This window comes from Pangasianodon hypophthalmus, chromosome 24 (assembly GCF_027358585.1).
Source record: "Pangasianodon hypophthalmus isolate fPanHyp1 chromosome 24, fPanHyp1.pri, whole genome shotgun sequence".
NCBI lineage: Eukaryota > Metazoa > Chordata > Actinopteri > Siluriformes > Pangasiidae > Pangasianodon > Pangasianodon hypophthalmus.
The window spans coordinates 17,054,842-17,079,786 of record NC_069733.1 but is presented as its reverse complement, the minus strand read 5'-3'; the positions used below and the strand labels follow the sequence as shown (position 1 = coordinate 17,079,786).

Sequence of the window (24,945 nt, the reverse complement as noted above, 5' to 3'; positions counted from 1 at the left end):
TTGGGTTTTTAAAATAATTTTGTGTTTCATTTAACATCAACCAACCTTCAGCCTTATTCTGCTTTTTTTTTTTTTTTTAAACCTGGTCTTACATTTCAGAATGTCAACAAAATGTAGGTCAAAAACAATGTATAGATGGACAACTCTGTTTAATGGGATACATTTGTGTTTATTTCAGAATTTAACTATTTATTTTCCATTTTTTATTGAATATCTACACATGCATATGGACTGATATTTGCTTTCAGTGGCATTTACCTGAATGGAGTTTAAAAGATTGCAAATGTATTTGAATATGAATTTCATACACAACAGTGAGTTGAATGAAAACCTTACTTTTTTATAGTCAGTTGTACATTTTTAATTTTGCAACTACAAATTTAATGTACTGTACAACATACAACTTTAAACAACATACAAATTCTTTTTTTAGGGTGTATTTAATAAATCTTTGGCCTAATATACATTAAAGCTGTATTTTTAATTACTTTCAAATTATGTTTTTTAAAGACAAATCTGAGCCCTAGTGAATTCAAAGCAAAGAAAAAACACTGGCAAAATGTAAATCTATTAAATAGGGGAAAATGATTTAATGTGACATGTATATAATTCAAATAAAGGAAATTATATTCAAATACTTTTGTCAGCATCCATGCTGCATATTGTGTTAGATAAGCTGTTTCTCAGTTTTTAAAGCACACTGAGCACTTTAACCCCTGGACAGGAGACAAACAGTTTTTCCCCCCACTCTAGCTGGTTTTAAATGGCCTTGTTGCTATTGGAGACGAGACACACAACAGGACCCAGAGCCATTTTTGCCTACATGTGCACTCCGGAGAAATTTGGCCTTCAGTGCTCCACATGCACTACATGCACTCTGTAGATAATGTGCTGTTCTGATTGTTTCTTCAAGACTTGAACCCTTTCTATTGTTTTGGATTAGAAAACATAGCACAATGCCACAAACGCTTCAGCCATGCCAGATTTTGGACCCTGGACAGTCTTTAAGGAATAAGGAGCTTTACATGAACCCGAAATGGGAGGAGGAATTCTGGGAGAAATTCCACCACAAACACAAGCAGGTGTTTGGTGAAGTGAAGGAAATGCTTCATCTGGAGACTCAAAAAATGGACGAGGTAATTTTTTTAACAATATTTCAGTCTGTGTTGAGTATATTTATTTCCTGTTTGAGTTTGTTTGACTCTGAGTCTCTTTTGTTGACCCTCAGTTGCTTGGGATGTATTCTCTCTCAGTTGTCATTTTAAATAAAAGTGTATTCCTAATGTATAAATGTATAAATGCATTCTTTCAAAAGGCAAAGTTAGCAGTCTGGACTAGTGTTCCTAGTACCTCCTCCTACCCTGCTCATTACACAAAAAAGAAAAGAAACCTGTAAATTTACAGCACCAGATTTGATAAGTAGTTACTTGCAATGGGATACGGTGTGTTGCATAAGTATTTGCCCCCACAAGCACTAAACTTTCCACATTTTGTCATCTTACAACCTGAAATTGAAAATCAGTATAGTCTGCAAAATAATTTTAAAAAATGTAAAAGTTTTGATTGCATAAGTATTCACATAGGGGGGTAGGTGTAAGTTTCAAGATTATAACGTAATGTTACATTGAAATGTATTTAATTTATTCAATTCTTTTTGGTAAATTGGTATATCTATATATGGTATATAGTTCATAAACTCAAACATAGTTACTATTTGTGTGCACACTAAGCTATGACAGAGCCTAAGTTCAACTTAAGGTTTTGTAGGACTGGAAATAACTGCTAAAGATGGCTGCTGAGTGGACAAACTTGCCTATATCGACTTTTTTTCAGCATCTTTCAGCATCTATCTTCTACACTTAATCTATCTCTTGACCTAGTAAACTGGAGACGCAGTATACACTCAGTGTTATTGCATGGCATTGTGTAAAACTGTAGCAGACATGCTTTTCTGGCACACTTTAACACACTATTTGTGGTCAGTAGGGAGAAACCTGGAGTGCTTTCTAGGCTACGATGTTGAACATGAGCAGATTTACTGCAAATAGGATCATCTATCAGGAGAGGGAGAGAGGGGAGAGTAGAGGCACAGCGGAGAGGAGAGGAGAGACAGAGCAACCGGAGGAGACACCTCCGTCTGAAAGAAGCCACATTTGTCAACCAGAAGGCCTTTGGCACATCCAGGCGAACATTTTTCCACAAACATGACAGCATGGATGCACTTCTAGACAATGGCCCAGTGGCAGGCTTTAGACTAGAACAGTACAGGAAATGAATAAATGCATAATGAGTAGCTGGAATCTCCTGTTTATGTAAAATATGTATTCAATTAAATTGATTATATGAATTTACAAAAGCTACTATTAAACTACTGAATGCCTTTTTTTATTAGCTGGCTAATATGAGATTTTGATGGTGACCCAGTGCATCATCTACCTGAAGTTTATGTTAGCATTAGCTCTAACTCCATGCTCCATGCTCCTTGTTTTGTACACAGTAGGCTAATATCAGTACGTTAAGTTTGATTATCCACATGCAAAACTGACCGTATGACATCAACACAATTCTTTAACTAACTTTAGGTAGTTTGCTAGTAATTTCATCTATCCATTTTTTTACATATTAAACAATACAATATTTCACCAAACATTAGCTAGCTTGCTAGTAAACTCATCGATCTATTTCTTTTTTTAATTACACAGTGCAGTGTTAGCTAAGCTAACCAGCTCTCTGGCTTACATTAGCACTTGTGTTGCATTCGACTTAAGTCAGAAGTGAAAAGTCTGAAATCAGAATTACCTCATTTTCAAGCTCGACACGCTTTATCTTGTGAGTTTTCACATAAAGTCTATTTTGTTGAAGTTATCATCTGTGCACTGATGGAGACTTGAGTGCAAACCTGTTCATTGTAGTCCTAAAGCTATCATAGCAATTGTAGTCCTAAGCCATCATAGCAAGACTGTTCATATCAATTGCAGTCCAGAGCCACTTTCATGGTTTATAAGTGGTACCATCTACAGTAATCTCATTGATCTTTAGGCTGTCCATGTGGAACCATCCTCAGCAGCAGTGAGTGGTTTCCAAGTGATGAGAACTCCAACCAGAAGTAGGGCATCAGGATGGATCAGGCAGGTCCAGAGAACAGAAGGGGTAAGGATCACTGGTATCTCAGGAGTAGCATGTGTAGTTCGACAGAGAGAGAGAGAGAGACAGACAGAGAGAGGGGGAGAAAGAGAGAGATTGTTAGGTATGCTAAATGCCACGTAATGGTTAAGGACAATGTACTTTGTGTGCAGAGTGCAAGCAGGGACTCCTGCAGTACAGCGTAACTAAAAGGGAAAGCCGAAAGGTAACACAGGCATGTGGGTGCCCTGGGACATGAAGCAGCCAGCCACTCCAACGTCAACAAACCTGAATGAACAAGTGAGAGTGGGGGGATGACAGCATCCAAAAAATCCCAGTTCGCCACAACACTCTATGCCTGTGAACCCTCTAGATCTGCGCTTTACCTAAAAACTATTCACAAAAGGCTTGACTAAACAAATATGTTTTCAGCCTAGACTTAAACACTGAGACTGTGCCTGAGTCTTGAATACTAATTGGAAGACTGTTCCATAACTGTGGAACTTCGTAAGAGAAAGCTCTGCCCCCTGCTGTAGCCTTCACTATTCGAGGTACCAACAAATAGCCTGCACCTTTTGATCTAAGTAGGCGTGGCGGATCATAAAAGCCCAAATGTTCGCTCAGGTACTGCGGTGCGAGACCATTCAGTGCTTTATAGGTCAATAGTAGTATTTAAAATGAATATGAAATTTGATTGGGAGCCAATGCAGTGTGGATAAGATAGGGGTGATATGATCATATCTTCTGGTTCTAGTAAGGATTCTCGCTGCTGCATTCTGGACTAACTGGAGTTTTAGTGTCTTGGAACATCCAGACACTAAAGCATGACAATAATCCAATCTGGAGGTAACAAAAGCATGAATTAGTTTTACTGTAGTGACAATATATTTCTTATCTTAGCAATATTTCTGAGATGAAAGAAGGCTATCCTAGTAATATTAGCTACATGACCTTCAAATGAAAGACTGGAGTCAATAATCACACCAAAGTTTTTTACTGCTGCACATGATGAAACAGAAAGGCCATCCAGAGTTATTATGTAATCAGAAAGCTTATTTCTAGCTGCATGTGGTCCTAGTACAAGTACTTCTTTCTTAATATCCTTAACACATTCCTCAACTTTATTAAGCTGATGTCTGTCAGCTAAATGTCAGTAGCATAACAATGGAAGTTAATACCATGTTTATGAATAATTTTACTCAGAGGTAGCATATATAAAGAAAAAAGCAGCAGGCCTAAAACAGAACCTTGCTGAACACCAAACTTTACCTTAGAATGCATAAAGAAGTCACCATTTACATCTACAAACTGATAAAGATCAGTCAAATAAGACCTGAGACAGGAGAGGGCTGTTCCCTTAACCAACAACATTTTCTAGTCTGTCAAGGAGAATAGTATGATCAATGTTGTCAAAGGCTGCACTAAGATTAAGCAACACAAGCAAGCTGAATGCAGTTTAATGTTGAATGCAGCTGAATGTAGACGAATGCAGCATTAGCTTAGCTATCCTAAGCTTTGTTGGGACAAATAAGTGAAAAGGAAGACTAGTCGTAAAGTCATGTGATTAAGTTTGTGATTGGTTGATAAAATTTTAACTGCTACTGTATATAAGTATGGTATAATATGTCATAATAATTATACGATAATTATGATGTTAACAAAAAGTGAACAGTGTTGTTAAACTAGAAAAGTGTTCAGCTACCTAAGTCTCATAAGGTATATAAACTATGAACTCCTTTAATTGCTAGTGTTAGCTTGATAGCAAGCTATGCAGCTGGGATTTCGGATATCTTACTGGTATTCTAAATATTTTGGAGAAATCCTAAGGTACAAGTGGATCAGCTATTAAACAGTGGACTGCTTTGCTGCCTCTGAGGAAGTTTTTAGCCAATACATTTCATTCTGCCTCTGAGGCAGACCCGACTTCAGTACTTTGTTGATTTTGCAAATATGACAGATGAAACTATTTAAGGATGTGCCTCAGACTAAGCTAAGGCTAAAATAAAAAAATGCCACATTCAAGGCTAAAAAAAAAAAAGAATGTTTTTAAATAAAATACGTAGCAGAACTTGGGTACAGTTTTTGGACACTGACCCATAACTGACTCGTTGATGCCAAGAAAAATTACAACACTAGCCAAAAATTCAGAATCCTTTGATTGTGTGTGTGTATTTTTAAGCAAGTTATGACCAAATAGGTCAGGAATATCACAGGTGAACACAAAACCGACTCAGCATTGTTATTTTTTTCTGTAGGAGCCAAAAATAGAGCTCTGTATAGCCGATGAAGGTGTCTGCCACTCGACTGCTCCAGACTCTTTGCAACAAAATAAGGTATGAGGTCAGCGTGAGTCACAGCTCAGTCTGCTGAGTATGTGAAGATGAAGAGATGTGAAACCTTTTGATAATTAAAACACCGGCAATTAATTGATTGAGGTGCTTCTACTTGGAATTTTGCACTTTGGAATTGTGGGTGCTTGTCTGAGTAACCTTGCAATGGCTTTGGTGGTCATTTGAGGATTTTTTTTTAATGTACCTAATACTGCATAAATTTAAGATGCAGAGCAAAACAATGCTGAATATACATCTTTTAGGCAAAAAAAATTAGATTTCCTTTTTTTTTATTTTGCTGACTTATTTATGGTTTGTGGTTTGTAGATTTAATACCACAATATACCACAGTAAATATATTTTTAAAAAATCATAATATTCATACAAATTTTACTTTGCATATGCAAGCCCAACAAAACACTGTATATACAGATTTGGTAACATTTTTGGTTCACTTGTTTTAGACAGTTTTCTTTTTGTAAGGCAGCAGAATTCAAGGCCCTTATCTTTGTAATCCAAGAAAGTATGAGATTCTTTGTGTAAAGTTTACTTTACACTATTTTTAATTTAATTGATTTCCTTTGTTCTTTTCTCTCTCTCAGGATTTGCCCCTAAAGAGGCCAAAGTCTCTGAAAAGAGGAGACACCGACAACCTCTGGAAGCATCTACAGCGCTCCAGGTTGGTTCTCCTGCCAGTACCTAAGTTAGCATGAATAATTTAGCTGAATTTAGCGCTCACCACAGATGCTGGAGGATTAAATAATCAGCAACCCAGATTTCCTGTAGGAATAGTGTTTGTTGTTGTTTGCCTGCTGCAGGGATTTTTCATTTTCTTTATGATGCATGACATTCTTCTGCATTTGATTCAAGGCCTCCTGAGTTGAAAGAAACAGCCGTCAGCCAGATATTATAGCTCATAAGTGGAGAGCTTTAGCTAGAATGAAAGTGTAATGGCCTTTGAAAGTATAGGCATAATAGTTGGAAATAAAAGGCTAAGCCCTGCAATGTGTAGGACATAAAAAAACCATGGCTAGTCTGCTCAGGGACCTAAAACTTGAATTCAGTACCATTTTGGTCATTCAGTGTCAAGGCAAATGTCAGCTTTCTCAACCATAACCTCTAAGGGAATTAAAGCATCTTTGTGCCTTTTTTTGAAGTATGCTAAACACTAGTTGGAAAATGTTTCATGGTCAGTCTCTAGGTATGTTTCCCCTTCAAATGTTTTCCAAATTTCCCATTGGTTGTATAAAGATGTGAATGGTTGTGTTCACCATCAAACACCAGCATTCACTGTCAAACACCTACACCAACATTCAGCTTCAAACACCAACACCAACATTTAACATCAAACACCTACACCAACATTCAACATCAAGCAACATTCACCATCAGAACCTACACCAACATTCAGCCTCAAACACCAACATTCACTGTCAAATACCTACACCAACATACAACCTCAAACACCTACATTCAGCATCAAACACCAACATTCAGCGTCAATCACCAACATTCACCATCAAACACCAACATTCACCATCAAACACCTACACCAACACTCAGCATCAAACAACTACATTCACAACTCACAACTACATTCTACATTCACACCAACATTCACCATCAAACACCAACATTCACCGTCAAACACCTACACCAACACTCAGCATCAAACAACTACATTCTCTATCAACCATCTACATTCACACCAACATTCACCATCAAACACCAACATTCACCATCAAACACCAACAACATCCACCATCAAACACCATCCACCATTAATCAAACTTAATCCACCATCAAACACCATCATTCACCATCAAACACCTACACCAACATTCACCATCAAACACCAACACTATTATTCACCATCAAACACCTACACCAACATACAGCTTCAAACACCAACACTATTATTCACCATCAAACACCTACACCAACATACAGCTTCAAACACCAACACTCACCATCAAACACCATCATTCAGCATCAAACACCTACATTCTCTATCAAACATCTATATTCTTCATTACACACCAATATTCACCACCAAACAACTACATTCAGCATCAAACACCTACATTCAGTGTCAAACACCAACATTCACCATCAAACACCAACATTCACCATCAAACACCTACACCAACACTCAGCATCAAACAACTACATTCTCTATCAACCATCTACATTCACACCAACATTCACCATCAAACACCAACAACATCCACCATCAAACACCATCATTCACCATCAAACACCTACACCAACATTCACCATCAAACACCAACACTATCATTCACCATCAAACACCTACACCAACATAGAGCTTCAAACACCAACACTCACCATCAAACACCATCATTCAGCATCAAACACCTACAATCTCTATCAAACATCTATATTCTTCATTACACACCAACATTCATCACCAAACACCTACATCAATATTCATCAACACCAACATTCACCATCAAACACCAACTTTCACCACCAAACACCTACATTCAGCATCAAACACCTACATTCAGCGTCAAACACCAACTTTCACCACCAAACACCTACATTCAGCATCAAACACCTACATTCACCATCAAACACCTACATCAACATTCATCAACACCAACGTTCACCATCAAACACCAACTTTCACCATTAAACACCTACACCAACATTCATCATCACCAACATTCACTATCAAACACCAACAAATCTATCTATTTTCACACCAGTCCCACTACACTCTCAATTTCTATTTTTCTTCCATTCTTGTGCCTAGTGTAAGCCTGGCAGGCATCAGAGCTGGCATTTCGTCCGTCCATGTGGGAGAATAAAACACCATGTTTCTCAGCAGGCCTCTCTCTCTCTCATTCTCTCTTTCTCTCTCTTTTCCTCTCTGGGCATCACAAAATGGATGACATTTATGACAGTCACTGATAGATTCCAGAATTGTGAATTATGCATGCTAAAGCTGGGGTGGTCTGGCATTTTAAAGAAGGAAAACACAATTACTGCGGCTGGCTTTTTTATCCAGTCAAAATAGAATGAGTTTACTGTTTATGTGGGTCGCTGCTTTCTTTACCTCCAGCGTTCATTGGCTTTTATTATCTGCACTGCACGTAGCTGGAAATTTCTGCTCCGCTTTCACTCAGTGAAATGACCTTCTCAGCAGGAGGCCTAATGTTATAAGAAGAACAGTACAGAAGCATTGTGGATGTATTGACAGTGCAAATGTGGATGTGATGAAAGATGTTGCTGTTGAATGGAGAATTTTCGTGTTTGATTGAGAATGTTTGTGTTTGATGCAGAGTGTTGGTGTTTGATGGAGAATTTTAGTGTTTGATTATGAAAGTTGGTGTTTGATGGAGAATGTTGGTACTTGATGGTGTGGTTGAATGCTGGTGTGTAATTAGGCATGTTGGTGTTTGATGGAGAATTTTAGTGTTTGATTATGAATGTTGGTGTTTAATAGAGAATGTTTTTTGGCAAATATTTGATGGAAACTGTTCCATTGATGTGAAAGTTGGTGTTTGTTGGTCAGTGTTGCCGTTTGACTGTTCTTGTTTGAAGATGAATGATGTGGTGTTTGATGAAAGTTGGTGTTTAATGGTGAATATTAGTGTTTGATGGTGAATGTTGTCGTTTGATGGTTGGATAGTTGGTGTTTGAAATGTTAGAGAGTTTGACAGTGTGTATTGAATGCTGGAGTGTAAATGGTAATGTTAGTGTCTGATGATGTTAGTGTTTATTGGTAGGTGTTTGATGGAAAATGTTGGCGTGTGATGGTGAATTTTGGTGCTTGTTGGTGATTGGTGGTGTTTGATGGTGTATGTGTGTGTGTTTGTGTGTGTATGTGTGTGGGTGTGTAACTGTGTGTACGTGCATGTGTTAGTGTTGGTTTTTGGTACTGAATACTAGAGAGTTTGTTGGTGTGTGTGTGTGTGTGTGTGTGTGTTGGAATTTGATGGAGAATGTTTGCATTTGATGGAAAATGTTGGCGTGAGATAGGGAATGTTGCTGTTTGATGGTGTTTATGGTCCAGTGGTGATGCTGTTAATGGGGGTTATTTCATCTAGTATTCAATCTATGGTTCTAAAAACAATGTTTTTTGGTGTTTAAGAAATGTAATGTTTATTGTTTGTCCCTCAGGAAACTGGTTTCGGCAGTGAAGCAGGGCCGTAGCTATTTTCAACTCCTCCAGGAGCAGGAGGAGCAGAAGAATGAAAAGAGGAGGAAAAAAGAAGAGAGGAGATGCACTGATCTTCATCATCCAGCCTCCATCGCTGACTCTGAGATAGAGAATGAGGAGGAGAGGTATTGTTATTGTTAACCCTTAAAATACCAGATTTTTCTTTTTTTTTGTGGGATTTTATGAGAAGGGTATGAATATGGAATTATGGGAAAGGGCTTCATTTCCATCCGGATTGCTTTTGTGGATCTTCACTGAGATGAAGAAGAAGATGAAGATTATTTCATCTATGTACACAAATACTGTTTTCTATCCAGAATATCTGTTAATGGAGGAGTCGCCTCATCACCATGGAGACAGAGCGACAGAAGGCAGGGCCAACGACTCCGCCCCTTTACTCCAGTCCACCAATCACTGACTTCAGATCAGCCACAGCAGCTATCAGAGTGAGACTCTATTCCACACACTCTCTGTCTGTTTTTCTTCTTTCTCATACTTTCTCTCTATCTTTCTCACTCATTCTTTCTCTCATATCCCCTTTTCCTCTGTTCCTTGTTTGATTTCTTTCTTTCTAAATTTTTGCCTAGAATTCTGTCTATCATTTTCTGTCTTGGTGCTTCTTTTTCTCATCTCTTTCTCTCATGTGTCTCTCTCCATCTTTCCTTTCCTACGCCTCTCTTTGTCTGCATCTCTTTCTATTTCACTGTTTCTTTTTCACTACACCTCTTTCTCTCACTTGTCTCTCTTCATCTTTCTCTTACTATGTCTCTCTCTCCATCTCTTTCTGTCTCTTTTCTCATATCTTTTTCTCATGTCTCTCTCCATCTTTCTTTTCTTATGACTGTCTTTCTCTCCTTACCTCTTTGTCTCACTGTCTTTTCTTTCTCTCATGTTTCTCTCTCTCTCCATCCTTCTCTTCCAGTGTCTCTATATCTCTCTCCATCTCTCTCCGTCTTACTGTGTCTTTCTCTCTCAATTTCTTCCTGTCACTGTCTTTCTCTTATCTCTTTCTCTCGTATGCCTCTCTTCTCTCTCCATCTTTCTCCTCTTGTCTCTTTTTCCTCTGTCTTGCTCATCTCTTTCACTCATGTGTCTCTTCATCTTTGTCTTCCTATGTCTCTCTTTCTCTCTCCATGTCTTTCTGTTTTGTGGTGTATTTCTCTCTTCATCACTTTCTCTGATGTGTGTATTTCCATCTCTCTCTCTCTCTCTCTCTCTCTCTCTTTCTCTCTTGGTTTTAACACACTTTTTACACAAGCACAAGTGAAGTGCGTACACTGAAGATTTAAATGCTGAAAACATCAGTGGGTGTTTTGTTGCTGCATTTGATTGCTGTGCTCTCAAATAGTGGCCTGTGTGTGTGTGTGTGTGTGTGTGTGTGTGCCCACACACTCTAAAACACTTAGGAATAAAAAAAAACTCCGGCAAATATCTCAGTCTCAGATAAGTTTACAAAAGAGACATTTTTTGAAAACACTTTCAGAGAAATTGCTGGTCTTTTATTCAGCCATGTTTCACACATACGCACAGAAGCATGTTGGCTTTTGTGTGAACGATTCATTGGAGTGAGACGCAATTTCAGCCTGAGAGTTACAAAGAGCCGAGCAGCGGCACCCCTACTAGAGCAGAACTGAAAAGAAAAGAACAGACACAGACGTTTCCTTGTTGGCCTGACAGCCACCAGTGCTAAAAGCTTTTATGAATAGCTAATAGCCAACTTAGCGGAGAAAGATGACCTATTAGCTTCCTGTAAGGCTCTAACTTTACCAAGCATGTGATTGTGGCAGTTAACCAAATGCTTTTCTTATGGTTCTTTCTTTGCTTGCTGTTTTATTTTATTAAATATGTCACTATGCTACACCTCCACTACAATGTGATAAAGAACAATAGCTAACTGCTATTCAAGGCAAAACGGCCTGTACCACTTAAGGAGGGGCCGCTGATTTTCCCCTAGACTGCAATAATTACAGAATGATATTTACAGGTTGTGTGTATATACATCAATATACATGTGTTTATAGCTACAAGCTACTTTTTTAAGCATAATGTTAAGGTGTATGTTGTGGTGTACGTCAATGGTTTTCTTCAGGCTGCAGCCCCCAGTGGATTATGGTGGTATTGCAAGGGACTGTCTATTTTTCCCAGTAAAATTATGTTATAAATAATATGATAATAAGCTAGAATGCTATAGATCAAACATAAATAGGAGATGTTTGTGAAATATTTATGGAAGGAGTCTCCAGTGTCAGTTCTTTTTTTTCCCCAGAGAGTCTTCAGGACAGAGGAGTTTATGCTTTTGCGGTTTCTTGGTAACATGAAAACCTGGATTTTTTTTGTCTTATTAATTTCCAGAGAAAAAAAGAGGCAGGTGAGAAAACGACTGTTTATAGCTGCTATAACGCAAGTGAGAACAGGAACTAACTTTTTTTTTTGTAGTTGTTCTATAACTTTAATAATTAAAAATTGTAATTGTCAGCAAGTTGTTGAGGTGTAAAAGGAATAACACACATCATGACATGCTGTTATTAGAAAATAATTAACTTCGAAGTGCTAACAGTCACTCTGCTTCATCTCACCGCAAACCAGAAACTCCTCTGTCCTGAAGATGTCAGAAATGTTCAAATCACAACTTTACATCTGACTATTACAAAGCGCTGACACTGGAGACTCCTTCAATGTCCTTTTGGGAAAATTCACCATATGAACGATCACACATATTTTTATATTCATTTATGTGGATCGTCCACCATACAAGTCCCTGTGTTAGCTTTTACTATACAAAAATAATATATTAGTATGAGCGCATTAATATAAACCTTGAGCCATCTGACCAATCAGAATTATTGCTGTGATATAAATGTATATATTGTGCAGGGATTTGAGATGTAATACGTTTTCTGCTCTGTGTTCTTCTAGGGAACATGTGTATCGGCAGCTGTGCTGTCTGTGCTGGTTGTTGGAGGCTCTGACTCTGGAACGTTCTGGAAAATTCGGACCTGTGGTTTCCTGCTGGGATGCTAAGTATGAGTTCAATCATAACAGTTTGCACAACTGCTAGCTGCAATTTTCTCTTAGCCTGTACATTTTATGTTATTTTATTTGATTTTTTTTGGGCCTACCACCACTCTTCAGAGGACCATAACAGACATGACAGTAGATGTGACAGTAGATGTGACAGTAGACGTACCGGTAGATTTGTCAGTAGACGTGACAGTAGGCGTGTCAGAAAATGTCTCAGGGACGTGATAGTAGACATGACAGTAGACTTGTCAGTAGACATGACTGTAGACTTGTCAGTGGACGTGACGGTAGACGTGGCAGTAGATGTGACAGTAGACATGTCAGTGAACGTGACGGTAGATGTGGCAGTAGAGGTGACAGTAGATGTGTCAGTGGACGTGACGGTGGACGTGGCAGTAGAGGTGACAGTAGACGTGACAGTAGACGTTGACAGTAGATGTGTCAGTGGACATGACGGTAGACGTGGCAGTAGAGGTGACAGTAGACGTGTCAGTGGACGTGACGGTAGACATGGCAGTAGAGGTGACAGTAGACGTGACAGTAGACGTTGACAGTAGATGTGTCAGTGGACATGACGGTAGACGTGGCAGTAGATGTGACAGTAGACGTTGACAGTAGACATGTCAGTGAACGTGACGGTAGATGTGGCAGTAGAGGTGACAGTAGATGTGTCAGTGGACGTGACGGTAGACGTGGCAGTAGACGTGACAGTAGACATGTCAGCGGACGTTTCAGTGGACATGACGGTAGACGTGAAGGTAGACGTGACTGTAGACAAGTCAGTAGACATGACACACAAGAGGATGGTGTGGGGTTGAGAAAAAAAAAGTAGTAGTTGTATTATAATGTACAACACCATCTTTGGTTTTTGTGTATGGTGTGTGAGTGTGTATGTGTGTGTGTGTGTGTGTGTGTGTGTGTGTTGAGTCATGTCCATATAGAGGTGAATTCAGCAGTTTTATTTTTTATTGAAGCAGAGACTTTTTCCATTGGTGTTAGATGAATAGTGTTCTTTGATTTCCAGGTCATTAGTAAGGTTGTCTTGGTGATGGTCAACGCTGGAGGAAGAACTGTGCACTGTGAAATGTGAACTGTGTACTGTGTGTAATTGTCTGGTGTATTTTGAGTGCAATGTGTACAGATTTCAAATTTTAAACGTTTCGCCCTGTGTAGTGAGTTCTATGGATTATTTTGTATCAGGTTTAGACTGGTGTTATTAGTTATATAGGACATGTTCTTTAAAATCTGTGGCTAAAAGTCATCTCTGGGTAAAATTGCTAACTCTTCATCCCGTTTTTTTTTTAATGGTATGGAAATTGTAGGGATGGATTTTGATATTATTCTATATATTTTGGATAAGATATTGAGGAGTTCATGAGGGGAGGTAAAGGTATTTTCTTTTTAGATTGATTTTATAACATATGATGAATCTGAATTGTAGGAATTCAAGGAAAAGTTTATTCTCCCATCCATAATTTTGCGTTAGATATGAGAATGATATAACGGTGTTGGTCTGACAGATGTGTTTAAGACGTGGAGTGCCTTTTTCTACCCATTTTATTTTGAACTGTTCCTTTAAATATTTCAATAAGTAATAAGGATGCATGCAAAACATGTCTTCTGTTTTTTTGTGTGTGTGTGTTAGTGTTAGAGTGTTAGTTCATCATCAATGTGTTGTTTATTTAGAGTGTGTGTTAGGGAGCGCGTGTGAGTCTAACTCACAGTAACACACTGCACTTCCTCCCTGAGGCTGAACACTGACCTTAATAACACTGTGACCTCAGAGTCCAGAGTGGATATAATGAAGGTAGGAGCTTTATGAAGTGTGTGTGTGTGTGTGTGTTCTTTATAATTGAGTTTGGCTTCAAGACACAAAAGCAAGGAGCTTGTGTGCGTATATGGTTCCCTCCGTATTGCAGTATTGGAACTGCATGGTCAATTCTTTTGTTTTTTATTGTGTTGGAAGTGTGTTTTGGGTCGTTGTCTTGCTTCATGATGAAGTTCCTGCCAATTAGATTGGATGCATTTCTCTGTAAATTGGCACACAGTTTGTTTCTGTAGACTTCTCAATTCATTCTGCTGCTACCATCATGAGTTCCATCATCAATAAAGATTAGTGAGTGCGTTCCAGAAGCAGCCATGCAAGCCCATGCCATGACACTACCTCCACCATGCTTGACCCATGATGTATTGGACCATGAGCAGATCGTTTCTTTCCATCACTTTGGTAAAGGTTAATCTCGGTTCCAGAACTTTTGCAGCTCGTCTCTGTATTTCTTTGCAAATTCCCATCTGGCCTTCCGATTCTTACTGCTCATGAGTAGTTCACATCTTGTGGTTTGGCCTCTAAATTTCTGCTCTCGAAGTCTTCTTGGAATGGGGGATTGTGATACCTTCATCCCTGCCCTGTGGAGGTTGTTGGTGATGTCACTGACTTGTTTTTGGCTTTTCTTCACAGCTTTCACAATGTTTCTTTCATCAACTGCTGTTGTTTTCCTTGGCCAGCCTGTTCCATGTCTGGTTGTTAGTACACCAGTAGTTTCGTTCTGTGACTGTATGGTAGAATGTAACCATGGCGACAAGCATAAATCACAGTATAGGCTAGGCTAGCTATCTGAACAAAAATGGGGAAAAGTGTTGATTATCATCTATGTTTAATGTAAAAAAAAAAGCGGCATGGTATACGTGAGCTAATGTTGCGGAAGTGTCCCCATATCAGAAACCCTCTGTGTTAATTTGCTCCTGTGTTAATGTTCAAATTGTGAGTACAGTAGGAGCACGCCCCCTGGTGGTGGCCATAACACCTTTATATTCTGCTTACAACATTTACAACATTGTCTTTGTGACACAACCGCTTTGTACTGGACTTTTATAACAACAACAACAACAACAAGAAGAATCAAACAACAGAAATGCTAATTATAGTAATAAATAAATAAATAGAAAGAAAAAATGAGGGAAAGCAAGAGAATGTGTGTGTATCTGTGTGTGTGTGTGTGTGTGTGTGTGTGTGTGTGTGTGAGAGAGAGAGAGAGATAGAGAAAGAGGTGATATGGATATAACCTGGAGCTGTAGACCAGAATTAATGAATGGGATGCAATTTGCTCTCTCTCTCTCTCTCTCTCTCTCTCTCTCTATCTCTCTCTCTCTCTCTCTCTATCTGTCTCTCCCTCAGGGATCCAGGGCAGAGCAGAAACACTCTGAAGGCTGTGAACAGAGAGAAGTTGATTCAGGCCAAGTGGGAGCGATTCATCTCTCCACCTAAGGTCTGTCTCTCTCTGTCTCACTCACTGACCTGAGAGAATCGTCCCATAGTTCATCTCTACCTAACAAGCACACACACACACACACACACACACACACAGAGCTCTCTGCTGAGCAGCTGAGCCCCAATAATAATAAATAAATTCTATTATTATTCTAAATAAAAATGAAGATAGATAGATAGATAGAAATGAATAATTGTAATATAATGAAAATAATCATTTACAGGGTTTGTGTTAATTGTATAAGTGTAGGACTGATATATTCTGCCTCTCTCTCTCTCTCTCTCTCTCTCTCTCAGTCTTTGCGTCCTGTAATCAGACTGTCTCACATCACCTCTCTGACCCACAAGTCCTCAGCCCTCAGTGCCGTGTCATCAGCTGTGTTAACAACCTCGTTGCTAGGCAACATGTCCTCCTGTGACGTCACTTTTTCGGGTGAAGAGAGCGAGTGTCCGAGCGTGGTGATGTCAGAGACAGATCCTCCCATTTCTAAATGTAGGTCACATGTCACTCTGTGTGTGTGTGTGTGTGTGTGTGTGTAAGTGTGAACCTCTGAACAGGAAACCATAATGTGTGGCACAGGGGTCAAAGGTCATGTGTGTCTCTGAATGCATATGAATAAGGAGTCTTCAGGAACAAGGCAATAATTAAATTGTGTTACAGATGTTGAACAGCAGAGGGCAGTAGGGAGATAACATCTATCTATCTATCTATCTGTCTGTCTGTCTGTCTAACCATACTATCTATCTATCTATCTATCTATCTTACTGCCTGTCTTGTTTTTCTAAGCTTAAACTTAAACTCTAAGTGATGTATCTCTTTCTCTCTTTTTAACCTTTTAAAAATTATAATTCATGATAAATCTTTCAATGTTGTGTTTAAAGAACTCGCAAGTTTTAAAATGTTTAATGAGAAAAAAAACCCTCATAATAGAGCTTGATATAAATGTGAGTAATGATCCAGATGAAAGTGTTGTACTCATTTTTATTAGATATTAAATCCACAAGAGATGAGTGTTATTACACGTTTTCATATCTGTGTGTGTGTGTGTGTGAGAGAGAGAGAGAGAGAGAGAGAGAGAGAGAGAGAGAGCACATTAAAACTCTGTGATGGTGTGTAATTTCTCATAATGTTAATGAAAATTTTGAATATGAAATTCATGGATATGGAATTGTAGCTCTTCTACAATAATCAGATTTGTCCTTAAACAATAACGTTCCAGCTGATGTGTGATACAGATGTTGACCAGCAGAGGGCGAGCTAACATCATGATTATTTTACATCTCATTCATGTGAACTTTCAGTAGTCTCAGTTTAGTGATGTAACATTTATATTGTGTATAATTATATCATAATAGACAGAGTAATGATTTTATCCTGAGCTAAACTTTATTTTGTCACTTCCTGTTTCCCTCCAGCTCTTACTGTTGTTTCCTGTTCCAATTTTTCTTTCATGGTGCCTTCTTGTTATTTTTCTGACTTCTTTCTGGTGTTTTTCATAGAATTTCCCTGTTTTTTCCCTTCATTTGTTTTCCTTCATTCTTTTCCTTGGGTCTTCCTGGTTTCCCTTGGTATTTTCCTGTTATTTGTTTTCCTGGTGTCTTCCTATTGTTTGTTTGTTTGTTTGTTTGTTTGTTGTTTGTTTGTTTACATTTTCCCCCTGTGACTTCCTGTTATTTTTAAATTTCCTGTTTTGTTTCCTGAGGTCTACCAGGCATCATTCTGACATTTTACTGTTCTTTTCCTTTGTGTCTTCCTGGTTTCCCTACTGCCTTCCTGTTTTTCTTTCCTGGTGTCTTCCTGTTGTTATTTTTCCTGTATTGTTGTCTGTTGAGTTCTTCCAGGTGTCTTCCTGACATTTAACTGTACTTTTCCTTCTTTCCTCTTCCTGGTTTCCTTTAATGGTGTCTTCCTCTTGTTTTTCTGGTTTCTTCACAGAATTTTTTTATTATGATTTTTCCCCTGGGTTTTCCCGTTGTATCTATGAGGTGTCTTTCTACCAAGTATCTTTCATGATTTTTTTTTTTGTTTGTTTCTTCCTGGTGTCTACCTTTTTTCCCCTGGAGTCTTCACAGAACACTACTGCTACCCTGCAAACACTAACTCTGAGTAAATTGTTTCAGGTGGCCATTTTGGGTTGTAAAATAAGCGGTTGTAGTGAACCATCATTTCCATTTATTACTAAACGTTACAGTGTGTGTTTGACTTGAGACTTTACTGCCCTAGAAACATCTGGGTACTGCACGGTCAAGAGTGTGTGTGTGTGTGTGTGTGTGTGTGTGTGTGGGTCTCAGACTTGCAGAAGCTGCTGGATGAAGTGCACCAGAGTGTTTCTAAAGAGCTTTACGGCTCAACCACAGACTGCAACTCTGAAACAGATATGATCAGGTGAACTCCCATCATGCACCACATCCACACACACACAATCTCACACAATCTCACACACTCCTGAGCCCTGTTTCAGATGACTTTGTTACAGAATATGAGTCTGCTGTTGGTAATCTGTGGGTTTGGGTGTGATGCTGAACATCAGGCAGAGATGACGAAACTCTGACTGTTGTAGTGTAACGCAATTTAGTGTGCTGAAATATGTGTGTGTCTCCGTGTGTGTGCTCTGGAGACTCCTTCGCTGAAAAAATTATGGAAATTAAGGGCAGAATTTCTACTTAAGTAAAATATATAAGTTCAACAAAAAGTAAAGAGGTAATGTTAAGAAGGTTAAAAATGTCACATATGAAGTACATTTATTGTAGTAACATGGACATTATATCAATATGTAAAAGCTACATATTTTTACTTAAGTGGAAATTACTCACTTAATTTTAATACGCTGATCCCTGAATGCCACATCAACGATTATCTAGTTTATATGGTGCATTCTGTTGCTTGGACATAACAGTTTTTATATGTTCAGTGAGCGACGTGTGTGTGTGTGTGTGTGTGTGTGTGTGTTCCTCTAGTTTTGAGACACTCAGAGCTCAGTATAACACACAGGACAGCAGGGTCGCTGGGAAATTGGAGTCGCACACACCAAAAAGGTGAGAATTTCCCCAAACACACACATGTATGTGTCTGTGTGTGAAGAATGGATAAAGAAATTGATTATTAACAAGCAGAGCTCATGGAGGTGTACAAAGGAAGTGATGTGAACACCGGGCAAATCTGTGGTGCTGTGGGTCAGACACACACTGCCCCTACACACTCTGCCCCTACACACACTGCCCCTACACACACTGCCCCTACACACACACTGCCCCTACACACTCTGCCCCTACACACTCTGCCCCTACACACACTGCCCCTACACACACTGCCCCTACACACACACTGCCCCTACACACTCTGCCCCTACACAGACTGCCCCTACACACTCTGCCCCTACACACACACTGCCCCTACACACTCTGCCCCTACACACACACTGCCCCTACACACACTGCCCCTACACACTCTGCCCCTACACACTGCCCCTACACACACACTGCCCCTACACACTCTGCCCCTACACACACTGCCCCTACACACACTGCCCCTACACACACACTGCCCCTACACACTCTGCCCCTACACACTGCCCCTACACACACACTGCCCCTACACACTCTGCCCCTACACACACACTGCCCCTACACACACTGCCCCTACACACTCTGCCCCTACACACACACTGCCCCTACACACACACTGCCCCTACACACTCTGCCCCTACACACACACTGCCCCTACACACACACTGCCCCTACACACTCTGCCCCTACACACACTGCCCCTACACACTCTGCCCCTACACACACACTGCCCCTACACACTCTGCCCCTACACACACACTGCCCCTACACACACACTGCCCCTACACACACTGCCCCTACACACTCTGCCCCTACACACTCTGCCCCTACACACACACTGCCCCTACACATACTGCCCCTGCCCCTACACACTCTGCCCCTACACACACACTGCCCCTACACACTCTGCCCCTACACACACTGCCCCTACACACACACTGCCCCTACACACTCTGCCCCTACACACACTGACCCTACACACTCTGCCCCTACACACTCTGCCCCTACACACACTGCCCCTACACATACTGCCCCTGCCCCTACACACACTGCCCCTACACACACACTGCCCCTACACACTCTGCCCCTACACACACTGCCCCTATCAGCACCACAGATTTGCCCGGTGTTTGCATCAGTTCCTTTGTACACCTCCATGAGCTCTGCTTGTTAATAATCAATTTGTTTATCCATTCTTCACTGCCCCTCTTCACACTCTGCCCATACACACACTGCCCCTACACACACTGCCCCTACACACTCTGACCCTGCACACTTTTCCCCTACACACTCTGCCCCTACACACACTGCCTGTACACACACTACCTGTACACACTCGACCTCTACACACACTGCCCCTACACACTCTCCCCGTACACACACTGCCCATACACACACTGCCCCTACACACTCTACCCCTACACACTCTACCCCTACACACTCTACCCCTACATACACTCAGGGATCTTGAAAGTCATTTACGTTCCACTGAGCCTTGGAAGATCCAAATATCCATTTCCGTGTATTTTAATGAATGTTTTTTTTTTTTCTTTTTGTTTTTTTTTTAGTTCAGAACGTTCCCTGGCCTCCACGGTTTTTAGCCATGAGAAGGCGGCCATGTTGCAGGAAATGAAGCTAATGTTTAAAGAAAGAGCTCAAGAATTATCACTGAGTTTAACCGACACTCTCGACCTCAAAGCCAAGTGAGTTACTTCCTCAAATAACAGTATTCTTACTGTGTCTTATACATGATACAATATTATACATTATACATACCTCTGACTGTTACAAAGCGCTGACACTGGAGACTCCTTCCATAAATGTTAAATATACATCTCCTTACAGAAAATTTATCCATATCAAGGATTACACGTTTTTAATCTCTTTTCCCTGTGAATTAGCTGTTACTATAGAAACGATAACTTATTAGAACGAGTGCATTTATATAAACCTGTGCTTTGCAGCTGCACTACTGTCAGAGCTGATTGACCAATCAGAATCGAGAATTCAACAGCACTGTGGAATAAATATAATTAATGTATTATAATGAGCTCATTACTATATCCCTGTAGAAGATTATAGAAATCTCTCTCTCTCTCTCTCTCTCTCTCTCTCTGTAGGAAGAGGTGGATGAGTGGAGTGCAGAGATATCAGTCCCTTTCCAACATGTCTTCCTCTCGATGTCGTACCTCCTCTGTGCCCTGTGTCACCCCAAATCCACAAGTGCAGGATTCTGAGACACCAGACACACCCTACAGTACCCTCTGGTGTGTATGTGTGTGTGTGTGTGTGTGTGTGTGTGTGTGTGTGTGTGTTGTTAAATGTTAGTGGAATAATACAGAATTTGGTGCCCTTTATATCTTTTTTCTGTGTTTCCTCCTCCATATCTCCTCTCTCTCACTGTACATGTGTGTGTGTTCTGTTGCCAGGATCTCAAAGTTAATCAGCAGCATGTCCGCTCACACACACTCGAACAGGAAGTTGGTGTGTGTGTTGGAGAAATTGAAGCGTTACACACAAGAGAGAACTCTGCGTATCCGACCACACGTCTTCCTCAGGGTCCTAAACTCCCTCCATCCCTGGGAGCTGTGCTGTCCTGAACTGTGTGTGGCTATAGAGGTATTTATACACACACACACACACACACACACACACACACACACACACACACTACTGTGGATGGCTATAGAGGTAAACAGACACATACACCGTATACACGCACACTATTATCTACAGACAAATATATATTGTATGTATGTGTATGTATGTGTGTATATACATACACATACACACACACATACACAAACTGTGTGTGGGTCACTATAGAGGTACATATACCATATACACACACAAACACACTGAATCCATCATCACCCTTGCCTTTCATTTTTGTTTTATAATTCGAGCACTGACTGTATGTGTGTGTGTGTGTGTGTGTGAGTGTTTGTGTGTGGGCAAACCCAAAGCCACTACAGAGTACCTCTATAATCATAGGAGTCACAGACTCACAGGGACACACACACACACACACACACACACACACTACTGTGGATGGCTATAGAGGCCCATATACCCACACCCTCACACTATTATGTAAACATAAATACACTGCAGTAGCTGTATGTGGCTATAAAAGTACACACACACTACTGTGGATGGCTATAGAGGTAAACAGACACGCACTGTACACGCACACTATTATCTATATTATCTACTGTATATATATATAAAATGTATGGTATGGATGTATATACTATACATACATACAATGTGTGGGTCACTATAGAGGTACACACACCATACACGCTGAATCCACCGTCACCCTTGAGTTTTTGTTTTATAATTCGAGCACTGACTCTGTGTGTGTGTGTTTGTGTGTTTGTGTGTGCGTGAATAAAGGCCCATAAGTGTGCAGTGTGTAGGCAAACCCAAAGCCACTACAGAGTACCTCTATAATCATAGGAGTCACCCCATCTCGTGGCTCACACACACACACACACACACACACACACACAGGCTGTCTGAGCAGCAGTGTGTAATCAGTGAGAAACTGAGCAGGGCATTTACAGTAGTGCATAATTATTGTACAATGCTGTATATCTGTCATCTTCTTTCTCTTCTCTTTCACTTAAGCCATCCTTTTCTCTGTCTTCTCATTCACTTCATCCCTCATTCTATCTGTCTTCTCTTAAACTATTAAACTATTTAAACTAAATAAAGAACACTTGAAAAGTTAATTGTTTATTCCATCCATGAAAATCAGAAATCAGCCAGGATGTCAATAAGCTACCAGTATGCATTTGTTGCTATAGCTACATCTCAGATTTTTATCATTTTTACCGCTTTTAAATAATTTTTATTGAATTGATTTCAATTTAATTTCCACACTGCATCCTGATTTAAATCTGTGAATTAAATTTTTGTGTATCTATGTTCAATAGTGTACTTGTCTGTCTCTCTGTCTCTCTCTGTCTCTTTCTTCATCTCTCTCTCTCTCTCTCTCTCTCTCTCTCTGTGGTGTAGATAGTGAGGGAGAACGCAGTGAGGATGTCTACAGATGAGTATGACTGCTGGCTGTGTGGTAAAGTCGACATTCCACAGAGTGTAAAAGCCAAAAGATAATTTCTCCAAGTATCTCTCTTTGTAATAATAATAATAATAATAATAATAATTGTGTGCTTCCAACTTTGTGGGAACAAAGTTGAGTGTGATGGTGCATTTTAATCACTGGATCTCGTTGTTAAATAATGCATTCTTTAATAAAAAGTGTAGACTCAGACTTTTGGACTCTACTGTAAGGTTTCCATCGCCCTTTTTCCAGAATCAGAGCAACGTACAAAGTTAAAGCGACTATTCTTATCCTACTTTGATAAGCTGTACTGGAGAGCTATCAAATCCCTGAGAATGGTGGAAAAAAGGGGTCAAAGGTCACAGAGGCAGCCTCAGGGGGGCTACAGTGGGAGGGAGAGTTCGGAAATCTCTGGAATTGCGTCCTGGTTCCAGGTCTTAACATGTCAGAGTGTTTGGTATGAGATTACCTACAGCGTGACTGCTGACTGAGTCATTTCCGAGCAGGCATGTGTGATGTCCAGCAAATCTGCTCAGATCGATAGATCGATAGATAGATAGATAGACAGATAGATACATAGATACATAGATAGCACTTTCTTGATGTGGAAGTTTAGGAATTTTCAGTTGTCTATTGTTCTTTAATTAATTAAACATTGGTATCATTGTCGAATTGCTGTGCTATAAAGGAATAAAAGAGGAATAAAACACTTCGGGAGGCGCTGATATAGGAAAATAATCAACTACGGGGTGGTAACAGTAACTTCGCTTCATCACACCACCCCTAAATTTAAATGAAAATGTTAAAAAAATTGGGAATATTATAAACGTTGCTGAGAAAAAAAGGGGGAATAATCTGTCTCAATATTTACTACTGATCTAATCTGCTAAAGTGTCATCATGCCTGGTGGGAAATACACACACACACACACACACACAGCAAACAAAGGACTCATTTGTTAATGTAATTATTAAATACACTCAATACACACATTTAGATGTGTACTTTGCTTATGAACAGATTGTGCCTGCATTTGTAGGTCTGAATAAGCCCTTGTGAGAGAGAGAGAGAGAGAGAGAGAGAGTGTGTGTGTGTGTGTGTGTTTGTTCAGCATGTCCTTGGTACATGGGCCTCCATCTCTCTGCCCACTATATCAATAACGCAACTGCCTACGGAAAGTTCAATATTTATTCAGCACTTTACACTGCAGAATGGAGAAAGTCTGTGTGTGTGTGTGTGTGTGTGTGTGTTGTAATGTGTTTACACATGAAGTTTCCCATAAGCACCCATCTGAGCCCCTGTGTATGTGTTCATGTAACATAAGTCAGAGGTTTTTTAGAACCCTGTGTTAACATTTTGGGTTAAATTTCAAGAAAGGGGTTCAAGTTTAAATCCTCCAGATACTATTTACGTACTTAAATTATTATTTTTTTCTTCTTTAAATGACTCCAGTGTAACTCCTGTTTCCCCAGGCAATCCCATTTGTAAAGTACAGTATACATATACAATATAAATATAATAAATGTTGTATAAATGCAATATACATAATATAAATGCAACACTTAAGAATAAATGTAGTATAAAAATGCTAAATGATATTACTGATAGTAATGATATGGATCCTGAAAAGAAATTTTACTAAATTACTGCTCCGTTACGCAAGCAAAAAGAAACATTGTGTGAATTAAATGGTTTTTTATGCCAGTACAGTACTCAGTGTGACCTTACTGATATTTGTAAGGGTCAGAGTGTGAGGTGACCTTGACTGTGACACTGTGATTATAGCTATCACTACTGATTTTTTTTTATAAATAACTTGTCTTACTGTACATGCTTTATTTTTCATCATGTATCAGAAAAGGCTACAAAAATGAAAGAA

At 39.6% G+C, this 24,945-nt stretch overlaps 1 protein-coding gene across 3 annotated transcripts; it reads left to right on the top strand.

Moving 5' to 3' along the window:
* Nucleotides 1-707: 707 nt before the first annotated feature.
* Nucleotides 708-24,945, top strand: LOC113536881 (coiled-coil domain-containing protein 60). Of its 3 annotated transcripts, XM_053228938.1 has the most exons (15): nt 709-1,136; nt 3,040-3,150; nt 5,379-5,456; nt 6,056-6,132; nt 9,603-9,767; nt 9,960-10,088; nt 12,559-12,663; nt 15,839-15,929; nt 16,229-16,424; nt 18,224-18,317; nt 18,890-18,967; nt 20,566-20,700; nt 21,118-21,264; nt 21,427-21,616; nt 23,021-24,945. In XM_053228938.1, the coding sequence occupies exons 1-15, from the start codon at nt 957-959 to the stop codon at nt 23,117-23,119; spliced, it is 1,875 nt and encodes a 624-aa protein (XP_053084913.1). In that variant the 5' UTR covers nt 709-956; the 3' UTR covers nt 23,120-24,945. The 3 variants fall into 3 exon arrangements, with proteins under 3 accessions (XP_053084914.1, XP_053084913.1, XP_053084915.1); XM_053228939.1 differs by lacking the exon at nt 12,559-12,663 and having other exon boundaries at nt 708-1,136; XM_053228940.1 differs by lacking the exon at nt 3,040-3,150 and having other exon boundaries at nt 711-1,136.

Coding starts and splice junctions, on each gene's coding strand:
- LOC113536881 (XM_053228938.1), top strand. CDS start 957: ATGCCACAAACGCTTCAGCCATGCCAGATTTTGGACCCTGGACAGTCT. Junction 3,151..5,378: donor AGGTCCAGAGAACAGAAGGG/GTAAGGATCACT, acceptor TTTTTTCTGTAG/GAGCCAAAAATAGAGCTCTG. Junction 18,318..18,889: donor TCTGAAACAGATATGATCAG/GTGAACTCCCAT, acceptor GTGTTCCTCTAG/TTTTGAGACACTCAGAGCTC.